The following is a 15,835-nucleotide window of genomic DNA, read 5'->3' as shown; positions in this document are numbered from 1 at the left end:
AGAGCGTTGGGGACCAGAGGTCCAAATCCATCCTTTTCCTCCCGAACACTTACCACATGTCAAGTCTCAAATTACCCATACAGCATATCCCAAAATGTTATTTTCTGAAAGAAATGTACCTAATTTTCATTGAAATGAATCAATACTAACTGCTCCCACCGTCTCCCGAGGGAGCTTGTTCCATAGATTGATCATTCACTCACTGAAACTTTGTTTCCTCAGTTTAGTTTTGAAATTACCATCTTCCAAATGCAGGCCGTGTCCTCTGGTTCGACTGGGCGCTGGGCAAGTTGAAACAGCTTGTCATGTTGTACATCATCTCGTCCCTTTAGAAAGTAAAACCAGCAATCATATCATCTGTCCAACTTCGTTTGTCCAGTGAGGACATGCCCACCTTGATCACCTTCGATGAGTGAGATCGCCAATTGTTAATATTGCTGATATTAAATGGGATGACATCGATTATTATAAAAAAAGGGGAAGCGAATGTTAGTCTTGTGTTCATTCATTAGCATCGCCATAATTTTAAGTTGTAGTGACTTCATACAATCATACAGCACTGAAGGGGGTCATTCGGCCCATCGTGTCTGTGCCGTGTTTTTAAAAGAGTTATCCATTTAATCAGCCATTTCCGCATAGCCCTGAAAATGTCCCCCTTAACGCATTTGTCTAATTTAAAAGTTATTATTGAATGTGCTTCCACTACACTTCCATGCACTGAATTCCAGACCAGAACCACCTGCTCAGTAAAAATGATCTGCTCATGTCCCCTCTGATTCTTTTGCCAATTACCATTAATCTATGTCCTCTGGTTACCGACCTTTCTGCCACTGGAAACAGTTTATACTTATTTACTCTGTCAAAACGCTTCATGTTTTTGAACACCTCTATTAAATCTCCCCTTTACCTTCTCTACTCGAAGGAGAACAGCCCCAGCTTCTCCACTCTCTCCAAGTAACTGAAGTCCCTCACCCCTGGTACCATTCGAATGAATCTCCTCGGCACCCTTTCTAAGGCCTTCACAGCTACCGAAAATGCAGTGCCCAGAATTGGACACAATACTCCAGCTGAGGCCGAACCAGTGTTTTTTTTAACGATTTGAAATAACTTCCTTGCTGCCCTCATTTCCGAATTCGAACACCTCGAGGAGAAGTTCTCTGGAGGTTTTTCCGATTGTCCACCATAAAAGTTTACGCCATTTCTCCCCCAAGAATTCCGTGGATCTTCTGCTGAAGTTGCAGCAGGATATTGGACCTGTTATGTCCGTGAGGTCATCCCTTTATGACCTGTTCTGTGACAGAGTTCCTGACTCTAATGGAGCGGATGGGTCCGGACGAGTGACAACCAGAGCCCTCCCTTTCCACTTATTAGCCATAAAATGCCCTTACACTTAGACTTCGAGAGTGAGCTTATAACCCGAATTGTCGCCGGTCACCTTATTGGAACAAGGGGTCTTCATCATTGTGAAGTGGTGTAAAAGATATCCTGTGATTCCGAGGGAAACTCAATAACAAACTACATCCCGACCAAGCGGTAATAACTGGTGGAAAATATTAAAGGCCGCGAACAGCACCAGACACCAAGAAAAGAGTTAAAATAGGACAAGCCTCCCCGATAAGTAGACTTGCAAATTCAAGCCAGGCAGAGGCTGGAGGAGTGACCGGTGTCACTACGTGTCCTTTTTAGAACCTGGGGTGAAATTGAAGCCTGTTGTTTAGCAATTCTCAGAAGCTGAGAACTGAAATGGTTAAGGTTAACTTTGGGCGATCGGATAAAATGGGCGCAATCGAATTACCGCCCATTATAAGCCTCATCTGATTGCCGATGTGGCCCATTCATTATCGTCCTGTTACAATTTCTGGACGAATAAAGGAGAATAGCGCAAAAGATTAGAGGGACGATGAAAAACTTGGTTAAAAAATGGTCAGAAAATAAAATAATAGAACATAGCAGGTAATTGCAATTTTTCAAACTGCTTGCAAGCGGGTAGTGGTGTTTGACGTAAGGTGATTTGAGGACCACTTCTGTTCACTGTGTAGATCAATGATTTGGAATTAGACCTAGAGGTAGTGCTATCGAAATTTGGAGATGATAGTGAATTAGGCGGTACAGGTTATTCCTTAGAAGACCAAAGGAAACTGCAAACGGATGTTGATAAGATGGGAGAAAGGGCTCAAAAGAGGCAGATGGAAATTAATGTCAGTAAGTGTGAGGTGATGCTCTTTGTTACATTGAAAATTGCAGAAAAATGGAAGAACTTTAGTGCAGTTATAATTGGGGACTTCAATTATCCTAATATATGCTGGGAAAATAACAGATTAAAGAGCAAAGGGAGGGTGGATTTCTGAAATGTGTACAAGAGAACTTTGTGATCAATATGTTTCCAGCGCAACGAGGGACGAATCAATGCTGGACCTAGGTCTCGCGAATTTAGTGGTGCAAGTGGAGCATGTTTCAGTGGGAGAGCATGTGGGGAACAATGATCACAATATCATTAGGTTTACAATAGTTATGGAAAAGGACAGAGTAGAAATCAAATGTGAAAATATTCAACTGGAGGAGGGCTAATTTCAGTGAGTTGAAAATGGATCTGGCCCAGGTGGATTGGAATCAAAGATTGGCGGGTAAAACAATAAATGAGCAATGGGAGACCTTCAAGGGGAGATAGTTCCAGTCAAGAGAAGACACATTCCCATGAGAGGGAATGGAAAGGCATCCAAAACTAGAGCTCCCTGGACGATTAATGATATAAAGATTAAAATGAAACAGAGAAAGGAGGCTTATGATAAATGCTGGGTTCGTAATTCAATAGAGAACCAAGCTGAATACAAATAGTACCGGGGAGAACTGAAAAAAATGCAATAAGAGGGGCAAAAAAGAGAATGAGAATGGACACAGAAGGGTAATTTTATATAGGCTAATATAAAAGGGAGCCCAAAAGTCTTTTATAAACATGTAAATAATAAAAGGGAGTCAAAGGAAGGAGGGGGCGATTATGGACCAACAAAATCGATCTTCCTTTGAAGGCAGGGGCTGAACAGTCTGAAAGACTAAATCAATACTTCGCATCTGTCTTCACTAAAGTAGAGGGTGGTCTTTTCTCATCTAGCAATTCCTCTGCTACTAAAGTGTTCTCCTTAATCACCTTGGCAGTAACAGGGATCCTATCCTGGAGTTGCGGTTTTATATACAAAGTTCAGGTGGAGTGGCGATAGTTTTAACTTGACTCTGATCACTTCTTTCCGTGACATGTCACTGTGATTGCTAATGTTGAGGCCGAGGGCGTCAAATGCATGGGCTCAAAATTCAAATGTTCCATAGTTTTCACTTTTAAGTCGACGTTTGAAAAATGCAGGCATCCTGTTCAACGCTAACCACTCGAGTACTTCCTTGGCCTCGATATATAATTATTATCAGAAAACATCGAGCGGCATTGATTCGATTCACACCCCAATGAGTTTGAACAATGGTGGATGATAACTCCCCCTTCTCCCATTCAGTAGTCAGATATTAATGAGTCAACACCCTCTCCAGTTGACTGGACCTTAGCAACCAGGTCCAAAATGTCCTGTTAAGAACAATCGGGGCATAACTACACAATGGAAATAATCCATCAATGGACAGAAATAGGTTATGTTTTCCACATTACTTTTCTAAAGCACAACGGCAGAATAACTAGCTGAGATTTCCTTTAGCGTTACATGTTAGCAACATTGTACACCCGGGAGGATATTTTCGTCTGATTGCTATATCTAATAAAATCATGAAACTGTGCTTTCAAAACATGTTTATTGTTTTTGCCAGAATTAGTGAATTTCGACATTCGCATGCCGTGTTGACCGAGGTACATAGAAGCATAGGACTATGGAGGCCATTCAACCCTTCGGACCTGATCATTCAATAAGATCACGGGGGATCTGCATGTTTTCTATGTTCATAAACATTTACATTTACATTTACAACGTTCTTAATTCAGAACGACCAGTGAAAATCCGCCTCCCCCCCCCACCCCCGTCCATTATATTCTTAAGCCAAATTGTAAATAGAGAGTCATGGTTATGGATACCTAACAATATTTATATTACTCAAGATGCAATGTAACAACAATTGTAGAACAACATTCACCTAAGGTTGCAAGTTATTCTCTTGTGGTGGTAAAGGAAAATTACCTGGTGTAATTCTATAAAGTAGGATTGAGAGGCATTTGCTACCCCAGCAGTTAATCAGCATTCGGTGTGTGTGTGTGTGTGTTTGTGTGCCTGAGTGTGTGTGTGCGTGTGTGTGTGTGTGTCTGTCTCTCTGTGGTCTGTGTGTGTGTTTGTGAAATATATCAAGCAGTTTCGTATTCAGAACGAAATAAATATCCCGCTTATTTCTCCGATGTATGAAAATTGACTTTATTAGGTGACTGTATGTATTGGATATTTTACTGGACCAGCCATTCTGAGGCTGAGACTGATAACCCATTAGCTCAAATCCCACCATGACAGTTCGAGAATTTGAATGCAGTTCCACAAAAACTGGAAATAAAATTCTGGTATCAGTAAAAGTGATCGTGAAGCGGTCGGATATTTGTAAATGCCCTATTAGTTAAATAATGTCGGTCAGGGGAGGAAACTTGCCGTCTTTACCCAGTCTGTCCTCCTACGTGACACCAAGCCCACACCAACGTGGTCCGCTATGAAGCGCTCTGTCAAGTGGCCCGAGCGAGCCATTCAGTTGCATCAAAACCGCTTCCAACACCACCAGCTTCTCAGGGCAACCAAGGAATGGGGAATAAATGCCGGCCTTGCCAGCGATGCCCATACCCCAGAATGAATAACAACAAAAGTTGCTGAAGGAGACTCTGCCTATAATTGAAGTGGGTTCAGCAAGCCAATCAGCCATCAGGGCAACAAGAGATGTGCAATAATTGCCGGTCTTGCCAGCGACATCCACATGCCAAGAATGAATAAAAAATACATACTTGAATGGTTGAGCGTCAATAGGTTTTTTCACAAACTTAGGAAGGGACATAGGAACAGGAATAGTCCATTCAGCCCTTCGAGCATGTTCAGACACATGCTGTTTTAACTTTTATTTTATAATTTCACCTTGTTTTCCACTTAACAAAGTGAAGCGAAATTCGTGACGTCGCAGTTTGCTTTCTGAAAAAGCTGTTTTGCTTGTTAAGATCATGTTAAGCAGTTTTTGAAGACAGGCGGGAAGTTTGCACGATGGAAAAATACCAGCTGGGAACCTGCTCACCCGATAGTGTAAAACGGGCGAACTCGAATTGACCGCCTATTCTAGGCCAGTCAGATATTCCCTTCCAATGGGAAACCATAGTCGGTTATGGTGTAAAACAAGCGACTGATTCTATCTCGCCCGTTTTAACCCATCGCCCATAAGTTAAAATCACCCACAGCTGGAATTACTTCGAACTTTGAGCAGCTAAACGTTTTGTTACAGTAGTGGGACTATTCAACTTTGATCGCCATTCACACGCCCCATTTTCGATTCCGAGTGCGATTAGCGTCGATTGAAGTCAATGGAATTTAAAATTGGGTGAGGATTATAAAAGGACGGCTGATCTATAACCCGCACGTTTTGCGGCCCGACGGAGTTGATTTTAACCGCCTCCCCCAACCCCCCCCCCTCCCCCTACTATCTTTGCACCTTGGATTTGCTCCGATTGTTACATTGACTGGTTGAGCGTGGAGCTCAGCACCAACATGGGCGGTCAGTCCCACTACTCTCTAGACATTCACACAGGCCGTTGACTGTAATCGCCCAACAGATGAACAGCAAACTGTTCAATAGCCACAGTCCGCTGTTCAAACTCTCCCCACCGCGACCCCGCCCCCGGCCCCATCACCCCCCATGCTCCGCTCCTGAAAGCAAATTGAAATGTTGATAATCTGGTCTGCACCCGAAATATGAACATGACTTTCCCAATGTTACCTGGCCGGCCTCCCACCTTGCACCCTCTGTAAATTTCAGCTCATTCAAAAGGCTGCTCCCAGTATTCTAACTCGCACCAAGTCCCGTTCACCGACCGCCCCGCTGTGTTCGCTGACCCACATTGGCTCCGATTCCGCGGCGCCTCGATTTTAAAATTCTCATCCTTGTTTTCAAATCCCTCCATGGCCCTCGCCCCCTCCCTATCTCTATCACCTCCTCCAGCCCTACAACCCACTGAGATCACTGCGTTCCTCCAATTCTAGCCTCCTTTGCATCCTCTGATTTTCATCTCTGTCTCGGTCCTAAAGTCTGGAATTCCCTTCCGAACTCACTCTTCCCATGAAGACGCTTCTCAAAATGTACCTCTTTAACCAAGCTTTTTGACACGTGTCCTAATATCTCCTTATGTGTCTCAGTGTTAAATTTTGTCTGATTTACGGTCCTGTGAAGCGCCTTGGGATGTTTTACTACGTTAAAGGCGTTATATAAATGCAACTTGTTGTATCTGTGGTCTCCGTGGATCGTGCCTGACCTGTTGAATTTTTGTAGCATTTACTGGTTTTGGTTTCCAGCTACTGCAATTGGGTTTTTTTCTGTGGCTTATTTTGTTCCTGTTGCAACTCTCAAGCTTTGCAATTTTTCAAAAACCCGTTATGGATAAAAAGTGAATAATCCAATAAATGTATTTTTTTTTTCTGCAAAGCAGACAATGCACACAATCTTTTGAACAGTGATCCATTGGTTTATTATAATTAATCATGTTGGATTTCAAAGCGTAAAATTGATTGCACAAATAAAAGCAAATAGTTTGTTTGCAATACCGATCGATCCATAAATCAGCCTCTTAAAATCCGAGAAACGCCCTATCCAGGCAGGGAGTGTGACAATTTGGTAGCAACGATGCACTTGCTAAACGAAGGAACGAGGAGCAAGATGAGGCCATTCAGCCGCTCGAGTCTGTTCCGCCACTCAATGAGATCATGGCTGATCTGTGCCTCACCTCCATCCACCAGCCTTGGTTCCATATCCCTTAATACACTGAGCGAGCACAAAATCTATCAATCTCAGATTTCACATTATTAATTGAGCTCGCATCTCCTGCTTTTTGTGGGAGTGAGTTCCACATTTCTGCCATCTTTTGTTTGAAGTGCAAATTTCTAACTTCTCTCATGAATGGCCTGGCTCTGATTTTCGGGCGATGTCCACTTCCATAAGGTAAAGATGTACGAATACTTGGGACACTGATTCACCTGCAATATTCATTGGCATCACTGGCGCCATTGTTTGATGTTAATAGTTGGGGTCATTTTATCTTCCGACGATTGTGTTAAATGGCCGATATCGAATTGGCCATTCGTTGTACAACTGGACCAAGTTTCCTTTCCTTTGAAGTCAATGGATGACAGATTGGACAAGGAAAATAATGATCGGACATATCGATATCGACCATTTTCAACAATCGTCAAAAGTAAAAGTTATCCACAGTGAGTGCATTGATATCTTTCAACTTCTGAAGGACATGAAACGGGCAGCAGCTGAAAATTTGTAAAAATCGGGCGAGGTGAATAATGGGATAAAGTTATGGTGATATTATTAAGGGATAAAGGCATGGTGTTCGAATTTAGGAGCATGAAGTTATGTTGATTCAATTGAAGGGGATAAAGGTATGTTGAAATAATTGAGGGGGATAATGGTATTGTGTTATAATTGAGGGGGATAAAGGGATAGTGATATAATAGAGGAGGATAAAGGAATGGTGATAAAATAGAGGAGGAGAAAGGTATGGTGATATAATTGAGGCGTATAAAGATATGGTTATATAATTGAGGAATATAAAGTTATGGTGATATAATTTAGGGTGATAAAGGTCTGGTTATGTAATTGAGGAGGATAAAGGTACGGTGATATAATAAAGGAGGATAAAGTTATTGCTCACATACGAAATAATATTTGCCTTTTTCTTTTACAAATGATGATGGAAGTGAAAATCCTGGAGTTCAGTAGGATGATATGGAGCATTTATTTAAGAGAACTGTGGACAATTAATTTATTTTTGTATAACTGATGGTGAGCAGATAGCACATTTATGGATGGTTGAAGTCTGAGCTGAGCAGGGATGATAAGATATATTCAGAATATGGGAGCATTGGACAGGCACAGCCCCCTCGAGCTGTTCCACCATTCAATCAGATCATGGTTGATCTGTACCTCAACTCCATTTACCCGCCTATGTTCAACATCCCTTCGTAACCTTGCTCAACAAAAATCTATCAATGTCACTTTAAAAAGTTTCGATTGACCCCCAATCTCAACAGCTTCAAGGGACGACCAATCCACAAGACTTGTTAAAGGCCCGGGCGATGAGTGAAAAATCTCTCCCGATGTATCCCCATTTATGAATTTCTCAAGTGCTTTTGTGTTGACTGTTAATGATGGGGCGGATGAAGGCGATTTCTGTCAAGATGTTAATCCTGGTCTCAGCACTGACCAGAGGAGGCGTTCTGCGAGGATTGGACGCCCAGAACAGAGCCCGCCTGATTTAACTTTCAATTTGAATTATGGGGACAATAAAATGGGCGAGTTCTGGAACAGGTGCACTATCCGTCTCGGCCAAATCTCTTCCCTACCCCAGATTCAAGCGATGTTAGCACTCAGACAGTCAAACAAAACAAAATTTACTTCGATTAAACCGTGTGGAAAGGTGGAAGGAATTTAAACTTTTTTCGATAATGTAAAACTGATGATGTCAGATGGGCAGCTCGTTGTACACCTCTCCTAATTTTCATTTCCATTTTTATGAACAGCGGGCTGTTGTTGAGCAGTTGCCCGATGTGATTCTGCCCACTTGGCACTAAGGATCCACATTTACAAATGGTTCAATTCTGACCAGGGAAATTGATTCATATTTATCGATGTTTGGCTATTGTCTTTTACTGACCAGGGAGGATATATCAAGATTTAAAATGGTATAGGCGCTTTTATACTGACAGGGGATGGTTAATCAACATTTATAGATAGTCCAGGGGCTATTGTGATGAGAAGAGAAAATGCATCCGATTTAGTCGATGGTGAGGGTGTTATTGTTCTCATCCAGGAAGATGAATCCACATTTACAGTTAGTGACGGTGATATACTGACCAGAGAAGATGTCGCAAAGTTAGTGGATGGTGAAGATGCTACTGTTCGCATCAGGGAAGGTGAATCAACAATTACAAATAATGAAGGTGCTATAGAACTGATGATAGAAGCTATATCCGAATTAGCAGATGATTAACTTGCTACGGTATTGGCCTGCAGATAGTGAAGGTGCTATTGAAGCGATGAGAGAAGGCTTATCAATGTTAGTATATGACGAAAGTTATACTGTACTGGCCTGGGATGGTGTAGTTTGATTAGCAGATGATGATGGTACTTTTTGAACCTGGGAAGGTGTCGTCTGATTCATAGATGACGAAGGTACTGAATTGATCTGGGAAGGTGCAGCCTGATTAATAGATGACGATGGTACTGTATTGACCTCGGATGGGTTGGTCTGATGTACAGATGACGATGATCCTGAATTGACCTCGGATGGTGTAGCCTGATTTATAGACGATGAGTGTACTGTATTGACCTGGGATGGTTTTGTCTGATTTAAAGATGATGATTTTATTGTATTGACCTGGGATGATTTGATCTGATTTATAGTTGATGATGGTACTCTATTGACCTGGGATGTTTTGGTCTGATTTAGAGACTATGATGGTGTTGTCCTGACGTGGAATGATTTGGCCTGATTTTTAGTTGATGATGTTACTGTATTGATCTGGGATGTTTTGGTCTGATTTATAGACGATGAAGGGACTGTGTTGACAAGGGTTGGTCTTGCCTGATTTAAAGATGATTTTTTCACTGTATTGACCCGGGATTGTGTCGCCCGGTTCACAGATGATTTCGGTGCTGTATTGACCTGGGAAGGTGTGGTTTGATTTATCGTCGATGATGGTACTATATTGATCTGTAATGGTTCAGTCTGAATTACAGATGATGAACTTACCGTATTGACCTGGGATGATGTGGCCTGATTTATTGCTGATGATGGTACCGTATGGACCTGTAAGGTTTTGAACTGATTTATTGATGGTGATGGGACTGTATTGCCCTTGGATGGTGTAGTCTGATTTATTGATGATGATGGTGCTATATGGATCTTGGAAGATTTGGCCTGATTTATAGATGTTGGAAATGCTGTAGTAATGTCCTGTGGAGAGATATAAACCACAGAAGGTAATGGCAATGCTGAATGTAAAGACTGAAGAAGCACTGGTCTCACCGTGACGGCCGATGATGGTTGCAAGCTTTTACTCGCCAGAGAGGGAGAAAGCAGAATATTTGGTTCAGTCGTCTATGGGGCCTTCACCCTGTTGGAAGATGGAGGCAAAGTCCCACTGGACAAAATAGGCACAGTCGCATTGCTCAAAAGGGGAAAAATCGCACTGGTCACAATGGGCACCGTCGCATTGGTCACAATGGGCACAGTCTCACTCGTCACAATGGGCACAGTCTCACTGGTCACAATGGGCACAGTCTCACTGGTCACAACGGAAACAGTCGCATTGGTCAAAATTGGGCACAGTCGCACTGGTCACAACGGACACAGTCGCACTGGTCACAATGGGCATAGTCGCATTAGTCCAGATGTGCACAGTCGCGCTTGTCACAATGGGCATAGTCGCATTAGTCCAGATGTGCACAGTCGCACTGGTCACAATGGGCACAGTCGCACTGGCCACAACGAGCACAGTCGCACTGGTCACAACGGGCACAGTCGCACTGGTCACAACGGGCACAGTCGCACTGGTCACAATGGGCACAGTCGCACTGGTCACAACAGGCACAGGCGCACTGGTCCCAATGGACACAGTCGCACTATTCACAATGGGCACAGTCGCATTGGTCACAATGGGCACAGTCTTACTGGTCACAATGGGCACCATCGCATTGGTCACAATGGGCACAGTCTCACTGGTCACAATGGGCACAGTCTCACTGGTCACAATGGACACAGTCCCATTGGTCAAATTGGGCACAGTCGCACTGGTCACAACGGGCAAAGTCGCTCTGGTCACAATGGGCACAGTCGCATTGGTCAAAATAGGCACAGTTGCGCTTGTCACAATGGACACAGTCGCATTGGTCAAATTGGGCACAGCCGCACTGGACACAATGGGCACAGTCGCACTGGCCACAACGGGCACAGTCGCACTGGTCACAACGGGTCCAGTCGCACTGGTCACAATGGGCACATTCGCACTGGTCACAATGGGCATAGTCGCATTAGTCCAGATGTGCACAGTCGCGCTTGTCACAATGGGCACAGTCGCATTGGTCAAAATGGGCACAGCCGCACTGGTCACAATGGGCACAGTCGCACTGGCCACAACGGGCACAGTCGCACTGGTCACAACGGGCATAGTCGCACTGGTCACAACGGGCACAGTCGCACTGGTCACAATGGGCACAGTCGCACTGGTCACATCAGGCACAGGCGCACTGGTCCCAATGGACACAGTCGCACTATTCACAATGGGCACAGTCGCATTGGTCACAATGGGCACATTCTTACTGGTCAGAATGGGCACCATCGCATTGGTCACAATGGGCACAGTCTCACTGGTCACAATGGGCACAGTCCCACTGGTCACAATGGACACAGTCCCATTGGTCAAATTGGGCACAGTCGCACTGGTCACAACGGGCAAAGTCGCTCTGGTCACAATGGGCACAGTCGCATTGGTCAAAATAGGCACAGTTGCGCTTGTCACAATGGACACAGTCGCATTGGTCAAATTGGGCACAGCCGCACTGGACACAATGAGCACAGTCGCACTGGCCACAACGGGCACAGTCGCACTGGTCACAACGGGTCCAGTCGCACTGGTCACAATGGGCACATTCGCACTGGTCACAATGGGCACATTCGCACTGGTCACAACAGGCGTAGGCGCACTGGTCCCAACGGGCATTGTCGCACTATTCACAATGGGCACAGCCGCATTGGTCACACCGGTCAAAGTCGCATTGGTCAAAATGGGCACAGTCGCACTGGTCACAATGGGCACAGTTGCATTGGTCCAGATGGGCACAGTTGCGCTTGTCACAATGGGCACAGTCGCATTGGTCAAACTGGGCACAGCCGCACTGGTCACAACGGACACAGTCGCACTGGTCACAATGGGCATAGTCGCATTAGTCCAGATGTGCACAGTCGCACTGGTCACAATGGGCACAGTCGCACTGGCCACAACGGGCACAGTCGCACTGGTCACAATGGGCACAGTCGCACTGGTCACAACAGGCACAGGCGCACTGGTCCCAATGGACACAGTCGCACTATTCACAATGGGCACAGTCGCATTGGTCACAATGGGCACAGTCCCACTGGTCACAATGGACACAGTCCCATTGGTCAAATTGGGCACAGTCGCACTGGTCACAACGGGCAAAGTCGCTCTGGTCACAATGGGCACAGTCGCATTGGTCAAAATAGGCACAGTTGCGCTTGTCACAATGGACACAGTCGCATTGGTCAAATTGGGCACAGCCGCACTGGACACAATGAGCACAGTCGCACTGGCCACAACGGGCACAGTCGCACTGGTCACAACGGGTCCAGTCGCACTGGTCACAATGGGCACATTCGCACTGGTCACAATGGGCACATTCGCACTGGTCACAACAGGCGTAGGCGCACTGGTCCCAACGGGCATTGTCGCACTATTCACAATGGGCACAGCCGCATTGGTCACACCGGTCAAAGTCGCATTGGTCAAAATGGGCACAGTCGCACTGGTCACAATGGGCACAGTTGCATTGGTCCAGATGGGCACAGTTGCGCTTGTCACAATGGGCACAGTCGCATTGGTCAAACTGGGCACAGCCGCACTGGTCACAACGGACACAGTCGCACTGGTCACAATGGGCATAGTCGCATTAGTCCAGATGTGCACAGTCGCACTGGTCACAATGGGCACAGTCGCACTGGCCACAACGGGCACAGTCGCACTGGTCACAATGGGCACAGTCGCACTGGTCACAACAGGCACACGCGCACTGGTCCCAATGGACACAGTCGCACTATTCACAATGGGCACAGTCGCATTGGTCACAATGGGCACAGTCTTACTGGTCACAATGGGCACCATCGCATTGGTCACAATGGGCACAGTCTCACTGGTCACAATTGGCACAGTCTCACTGCTCACAATGGACACAGTCCCATTGGTCAAATTGGGCACAGTCGCACTGGTCACAACGGGCAAAGTCGCTCTGGTCACAATGGGCACAGTCGCATTGGTCAAAATAGGCACAGTTGCGCTTGTCACAATGGACACAGTTGCATTGGTCCAATTGGGCACAGCCGCACTGGACACAATGGGCACAGTCGCACTGGCCACAACGGGCACAGTCGCACTGGTCACAACGGGTCCAGTCGCACTGGTCACAATGGGCACATTCGCACTGGTCACAATGGGCATAGTCGCATTAGTCCAGATGTGCACAGTCGCGCTTGTCACAATGGGCACAGTCGCATTGGTCAAAATAGGCACAGCCGCACTGGTCACAATGGGCACAGTCGCACTGGCCACAACGGGCACAGTCGCACTGGTCACCACGGGCACAGTCGCACTGGTCACAACGGGCACAGTCGCACTGGTCACAATGGGCACAGTCGCACTGGTCACAACAGGCACAGGCGCACTGGTCCCAATGGACACAGTCGCACTATTCACAATGGGCACAGTCGCATTGGTCACAATGGGCACAGTCTTACTGGTCACAATGGGCACCATCGCATTGGTCACAATGGGCACAGTCTCACTGGTCACAATGGGCACAGTCTCACTGCTCACAATGGACACAGTCCCATTGGTCAAATTGGGCACAGTCGCACTGGTCACAACGGGCAAAGTCGCTCTGGTCACAATGGGCACAGTCGCATTGGTCAAAATAGGCACAGTTGCGCTTGTCACAATGGACACAGTTGCATTGGTCCAATTGGGCACAGCCGCACTGGACACAATGGGCACAGTCGCACTGGCCACAACGGGCACAGTCGCACTGGTCACAACGGGTCCAGTCGCACTGGTCACAATGGGCACATTCGCACTGGTCACAATGGGCATAGTCGCATTAGTCCAGATGTGCACAGTCGCGCTTGTCACAATGGGCACAGTCGCATTGGTCAAAATAGGCACAGCCGCACTGGTCACAATGGGCACAGTCGCACTGGCCACAACGGGCACAGTCGCACTGGTCACCACGGGCACAGTCGCACTGGTCACAACGGGCACAGTCGCACTGGTCACAATGGGCACAGTCGCACTGGTCACAACAGGCACAGGCGCACTGGTCCCAATGGACACAGTCGCACTATTTTCAATGGGCAGTCGCATTGGTCACAATGGGCACATTCTTACTGGTCAGAATGGGCACCATCGCATTGGTCACAATGGGCACAGTCTCACTGGTCACAATGGGCACAGTCTCACTGGTCACAATGGACACAGTCCCATTGGTCAAATTGGGCACAGTCGCACTGGTCACAACGGGCAAAGTCGCTCTGGTCACAATGGGCACAGTCGCATTGGTCAAAATAGGCACAGTTGCGCTTGTCACAATGGACACAGTCGCATTGGTCAAATTGGGCACAGCCGCACTGGACACAATGGGCACAGTCGCACTGGCCACAACGGGCACAGTCGCACTGGTCACAAAGGGTCCAGTCGCACTGGTCACAATGGGCACATTTGCACTGGTCACAATGGGCACATTCGCACTGGTCACAACAGGCGTAGGCGCACTGGTCCCAACGGGCATTGTCGCACTATTCAGAATGGGCACAGTCGCATTGGTCACAATGGGCACAGTTGCATTGGTCCAGATGGGCACAGTTGCGCTTGTCACAATGGGCACAGTCGCATTGGTCAAACTGGGCACAGCCGCACTGGTCACAATGGGCACAGTCGCACTGGCCACAACGGGCACGGTCGCACTGGTCACAACGGGAAAGATCGCACTGGTCACAATGGGCACAGTCGCACTGGTCACAATGGGCACAGTCGCAATGGTCACAATGGGAACAGTCGCACTGGTCACAACAGGCACAGGCGCACTGGTCCCAACGGGCATTGTCGCACTATTCACAATGGGCACAGTCGCATTGGTCACAACGGGCACAGTCGCACCACTCACAGCGGGCAAAGTTGCACTCGTCACAATGGGCACAGTCGCACCACTCACAGCGGGCAAAGTTGCACTCGTCACAATGGGCACAGTCGTACTGGTCACAGCGGGTGCAGTCGCACTGGTCACAACGGGCGCAGTCGTACTGGTTACAATGGGTATTGTCGCACTGGTCACAATGGGCACCGCCACACTGGTCAAAACGGGCACATTCGCATTGGTCGCAACGGGTACAATCCTACTAGTCACAATGGGCACAGTCGCTCTGTTCACAATGAGCACATTCGCACTGGTCACAATGGGCACAGTCGCACTGGCCACAACGGGCACAGTCACACTGGTCACAACGGGCACAGTCGCAATGGTCACAACGGGCACAGATGCACTGGTCACAATGGGCACAGTCGCATTGGTCACAATGGGCATAGTCACATTGGTCACAATGTGCACAGTCGCATTGGTCACAATGGGCAGAATCACATTGGTTACAACGGGCACAGTCGCACTGGTCACAATAGGCACGGTCGCATTGGTCACAACGTGCACAGTCGCACTGGTCACGAAGGGCACAGTCGCACTGGTCACAGCGGGCACAGTCGCACTGGTCACAATGTGCACAGTCGTACTTGTAAACAAGGAAGTCACTAACGATGCTGTGGATGTTGGA

General features: G+C 46.9%; 1 protein-coding gene across 1 annotated transcript; it reads right to left on the bottom strand.

Moving 5' to 3' along the window:
* Positions 1-10,968: 10,968 nt before the first annotated feature.
* LOC137315045 (mucin-2-like) lies at positions 10,969-14,108 on the bottom strand. Its single transcript, XM_067979998.1, has 3 exons — positions 13,836-14,108; positions 11,388-13,751; positions 10,969-11,235 (listed from the first exon to the last, which is right to left on the bottom strand). Exons 1-3 carry the CDS (start codon positions 14,106-14,108, stop codon positions 10,969-10,971), a joined length of 2,904 nt encoding a protein of 967 aa, XP_067836099.1.
* Positions 14,109-15,835: the final 1,727 nt, after the last annotated feature.

The sequence above is a fragment of the Heptranchias perlo genome, unplaced genomic scaffold (assembly GCF_035084215.1).
Source record: "Heptranchias perlo isolate sHepPer1 unplaced genomic scaffold, sHepPer1.hap1 HAP1_SCAFFOLD_53, whole genome shotgun sequence".
Classification (NCBI taxonomy): Eukaryota; Metazoa; Chordata; class Chondrichthyes; order Hexanchiformes; family Hexanchidae; genus Heptranchias; species Heptranchias perlo.
This window is presented reverse-complemented; position numbering and strand designations above follow the sequence as displayed.